Genomic DNA, 4,930 nt, shown 5'->3' with positions numbered 1-4,930 from the left:
ATTATAATACTTTTGATATTTTTTGCAATCTCATACCATCAGTGTACCATGAAAATACTATAGCACGTTCATTTCAGTACATGGTACATTTCAGTACATTCAGTACATCATCTGGCACTTTACTGTCTAACTACCCTTATGAAAATTAACCATTTTACTACAAATAAATCCAAAAAAAACATGGTAAACACAAATTAACCATGGTTTGGCTACACTAACTATAGTTTAACCATGGTATTTATAGTAAAACTGTGGTGAAACAAAAGGTAATCAATAAGCCAAAAAAAAATATTTTTAGAGTTTCTAATTCTCAAAAATCTCAAAACTTTGACAATTGTCAAATTAAGTGACATATCAGTGAAGGCCTTGGAGAAACATCATTACATTTGACCATATCAGTTGTGATGTTTTATTAATAATCATTTGCATAGATGTAGCGAGTCGTTGGTCTGGTTCTGAGATTTATGGTTCGTGAATCACGCAGTATGTGTGTGTTCTCGGGGGAGGACGGTGTTTGCACCCTAATGTCGACAGCTGACCGAAGAATTACCCATCATGCTCAGCCTGGCACTGGCTTCAGATGAAAGCTGTGGAACGAGAGCAGAGAAGAGTATGGTGCTGTTTATTTTAGGGAGCCAGAGAGGGACGACCTTGCCTTGAGTCCGAAGTGCAGTTGTACATCTATATTTACTGTGGTATGAGTCTTTGGGCCTGAACACTTTTGGAAACCCCTTGAAAACACACATGAAAACTTAGCAGCACCTCTTTTCTACTAAGAACCCTTTGCTTGGGTTTGTATTGTTTTAATTTGTTGCTAGCCAGAAATTAAGTGACAAGAATTTGTTGAATTTTATTATGGATATTTTGTCAAGTATGCATTGTATTCTCAGCATTGCCACAAGGGGCACTTTGGCCTAAATGATCAGATTTTACATTTCTAGAGATTTGAGGTGTAAAAAAAAAAAAAACACATCAAAGGAAAATATTTAAATAAGACATAAATCAACACTCAATAGCGTAACCAAATTCTAGTTATTAAATTTCTGCCTTGTGACTTTAAGGGCTCCTTGCAGCTTTCCGCCAAAATAAATGCTTGACGATTTAACGCAGGGTTATTATAGTTAACTAAACTAAAACAAAAATCAAGAAAAAAACATTAATTTAAATAAAATTAACGTTAACGTAAGTAAAATAAAATATATAAAAACGTAAACTTTTTTCAGCTAGTTCCCAATGCAACACTTTCGTTTATTTTAACTTGATATACTAAGACTATATAGATATATAAAACTATTAGAAATCACAAAAATTAACTTTAAAATAAAAATGAAAAAAAAAAAAATCGAATTCAAAATATTAATGAAAACTATAAAACTATAATAGTATCTCATTCATGCTAAAATAACACTGGTTTAATGCTTGAAAATGAAGAATTTAAGACATAAATATTAGTACTGTGATTTTACTGTTATACTGTAAAAAATGCTGTTATTTTCTTAAATATTCCATTTTATATTTTACACTGAAAGAGTATTATTACAATGTAATATTTCATTTGGTTTAATAGTTGTATATATAATATATAACGAGTGCCTCGATTGTGAAGTCCTACAATAAAGCACAGCAAACCTGGAGCGCTTTAAATGAAATGATTTTAAATCACAATTTTTATCAGAAAAATCACGTTTTTTTCCCAAATGAGAGATGTACGCTGAGATCCAAAAGCCTACACACATTTTGATTCAACATTACACAAAAATTCTTATGCTGATAATGTAATTTGTAATTGAAATATTTGTGCTAAAATAGAAGCATTTCCTCGAGTGGACTCGGACCTTTGAACACTGTATTTGCAGAAGAATGATGCAATCAGCGGAAGGTCATTGCATTTTAGCATTAGTGTGTTTGTGCAGAACGTCCTGGCAGGGACTGCAGAGAGAAATGATTGATAACTTGCTGGATCTCAAGCGGAGAGAGCCCAGAGGTTGCCAACAGTATCTGGCAGGAGCCGAGCTCCCATGTGTCTTCAAAGGTCAAAAGGTCACTAGAATAGAGGGTAATTAAACAAGACCACTTCTGATACATGCTGAGGATGATGATGGTGAGGAAGAAGCTGCTGGTGATATTCCACTCATGAGCACGACCACACAGTCTCTTTAGAGCGATATAAAACCTGGAACCACATATAAATGTTTTATGTTTTATACTCAAGATGGTCATTTCACATGCCTTTGATTTTCTAGATGTGTGTTTAAAGCGTAAGAGCCTTTGAGACCAGCGACACCAGCTGTCTGATGCTCATTGGAAATTTAATTCAGATGCTCGTCTCCTCCAAGAGAACGCCACAGACCGAACCATCATTCACTAAAGAAGATATATGTGCGTCGGTCTGTAATATTTGGAGCACACCCCAGCTCAAGGATGAAGGCGATGAAATTTTGATTAGTATTACAGCGTTGCCTGTAAATCACATCAAAGAGCACATCAGTAGTTAAGATTTAGAGCTGGTTTTTGATGCAGTTGCTGTGTATTTAGCAATGAACACTCATTACTTTTTTGAAGAGTTTTTGGTGATTTATGTGATTAGTGTCCTTTGTATTTGGACAGTACGATATTGGAAAAAAAGTTGATATTTTGATATGAAAAAATACAGAAATTTTCTGGAGGTATTGAAAAGCTATATTTGGAAATAATGAATCATTCAAAAACTATTTTGTTTGTTTTGTTATTATATAACACTTTTGGCCCAAATTGTCCTACCAAAAAGCACAGCAAACCTAGGTCTTTAATTGCATTTTTATTTTATTTTTTAAAATTGCATTTTAAATAATTTTTTTAAGAAAAAATTGCAATGTTTTTGTTGTGGAGTGTATCCGCATAGGAAAAATAATAATAAAAAAAGAACAAGTAGAATTTTATCTTATAGTGCAGTTGTAAAATTACAATACTAATATTTACATCTGAATTTGGGTTGCTTTTGTTGCAGAGCACATCTGAAAATAAATATAAAAAGCTGAAAAATTACTTTTTACTCTAAATACTTTTTATGTGACCCATCCTCTTAGATTTTAACGAAACTTTAAAAAAAACTACATTTGAGTATACTCTAACCAACTCAAATCTCTTTCAGTAACTTTAAACTGTTTTTTCCCCTCTGTCTTCACTATAAAATAATAAAATGATTTTATTGTGATTAATATTAATTAAAAAAATATTCAAAAAAATAATAAATATAATGCAATAATACTTCCCTAGTGTAAAATATAATATATATATATAATAAAATAAAATAATTAGTATTTAATAAAATAATAAAAATATTTTATTTTATAATAGGCCTACAGCTGTAAAATTGCAATAATAAAATTTACATCTGAATTTCTTAATTTTCAAATGTTAATACATCAACTATTATTTATTTTGGCAGTTTGCCGACAAATAAAGTTATGCGCTGCCATTTTCAGAGTGAAGCGCGGCACTGTGTTCATTTAGACGCATACAGTGTTTCAGCGTCTCAGAGTGCCTCGATTCACAATAAATTAACCAAGGTGCTCTGAGACATTGAAACATTGTATTGTGAGCACAATCTTCATTCTGAAACCAGCAGCGCAAACAGTATACTCATTCAAATAAATCTTTGCAATTTGGTTATTGCATTAAGCCATATCACAATATCGGTTTTGATATATCGTGCAACCACAATTTTGACACTTACAGTATTTTATAGTTTAATAGACCAGCATTAATTGGAGGGAATAGTTAGAATGGGAACTGGTATCCTCAGTTGACTAAAATGTGGCAAAATATTTAACATTAATAATTAAATGCAGATTGTGATCATTTACAGACCAGTTTTTACATGAAGCATTTCATTTAAATAATTAATAATACAATCAGGCTACATTGATCTTTAAATACAATCTTCGTCTTTTCCAGAAAGGATCTGTCTGTCCTTCATGTCCTCTTTAGACTCAATGGCCATTTTGAGTTTCTGCCAGAACGCTCGAGTATCTTCTCCAGGTTTGGGGCGCCGTAGATACGTCCGCTTCTTCACCAGCTTGCGCATTCGGTAATATGGCGAAAGCTGGTGCGCGGGAATATCCTCGAGAAAAACTAGAACCAAAACATCTTTCTGTTCATCAAAAAGTCTGAAGCTGGCCACCTGGATCTCATGCGAACACCAAACGCTCTTCAGGTAGTTGTGCGTGATCAGGCAGACGGTTTTGCGGCTGTTGTATATTGCGTCCACGATGTTGTCGATAATGGCCTTTCCTGGCTGGAAGTCTCGGTGATGAAGGCACAATCTCAAGCCGTGTTGACCCTCAAGTTTGGGCACAAGTTCTTCCAGAACCCATGGCTCTTCTTGAGCATTGTACGAAATGAAGGCGTCATATTGGAAATCCAGATGATTTAATGTTTGCTTCCTCTTTTTGTCATTGAGGAAAGCTAAAAAGAGGTAGTACGCATAGACCAGCTGCCATTTTAGAAAGTGGTAGATAAATGAAATGATTAGAGTGAGAATGACAATGGAAGAGCTGTAGACAAAGCAGCTGAAGTCATAATTCACATTGCAGGATTCAGTGTTGAAGGCCGCCAGACTCTTTCCGCTTAAAGAAAGGGGATAGCGACATTCATACATGTTCAGGTAAAGCACCTGCGTTTTATTGTTCTTGACAGCCCAGTCGATGAACCAAGCGTTACTACAGTCGCACGTGAAGCTGTTGTTTTGCAAGTCAAGCACTTTGAGTTGAGGAAGCGATTGGATGACGGTTTGGTTTATAAATTCAAGGTCATTCGTACTGGCTCGCAAGATCGTCAAACTGGAGAGATTTGCGTCGACTAAGAAGTCCAAGGACTTAAGGTGAGTCCGACCCAACGTAATCTTATTTAGGCCTGATATTGGCTGGAAAAGCCTGGACGTCAAGGCATT

General features: G+C 34.6%; 2 protein-coding genes across 2 annotated transcripts in view; one reads left to right on the top strand and one right to left on the bottom strand.

Annotated features, from left to right (window-relative positions):
• The window catches only part of LOC107665992 (alpha-1-syntrophin-like), a 28,049-nt gene that overhangs the window by 738 nt on the left and 22,381 nt on the right, over positions 1-4,930 (top strand). The gene's annotated exons all lie outside the window — the stretch shown is intronic.
• The window catches only part of LOC107665985 (toll-like receptor 13), a 2,994-nt gene continuing 1,974 nt past the window's right edge, over positions 3,911-4,930 (bottom strand). The window contains exon 2 of the mRNA XM_016457077.1: positions 3,911-4,930. This exon is cut by the window's right edge and continues 3 nt beyond it. Coding sequence (XP_016312563.1) covers positions 3,911-4,930 — 1,020 coding nt within the window.

Source organism: Sinocyclocheilus anshuiensis, unplaced genomic scaffold, assembly GCF_001515605.1.
Source record: "Sinocyclocheilus anshuiensis isolate Anshui unplaced genomic scaffold, SAMN03320099.WGS_v1.1 scaffold447, whole genome shotgun sequence".
NCBI classification, from domain to species: Eukaryota; Metazoa; Chordata; class Actinopteri; order Cypriniformes; family Cyprinidae; genus Sinocyclocheilus; species Sinocyclocheilus anshuiensis.
The sequence above is the reverse complement of the archived record's forward strand: the minus strand, read 5'-3'. Positions and strand labels throughout refer to the sequence as shown.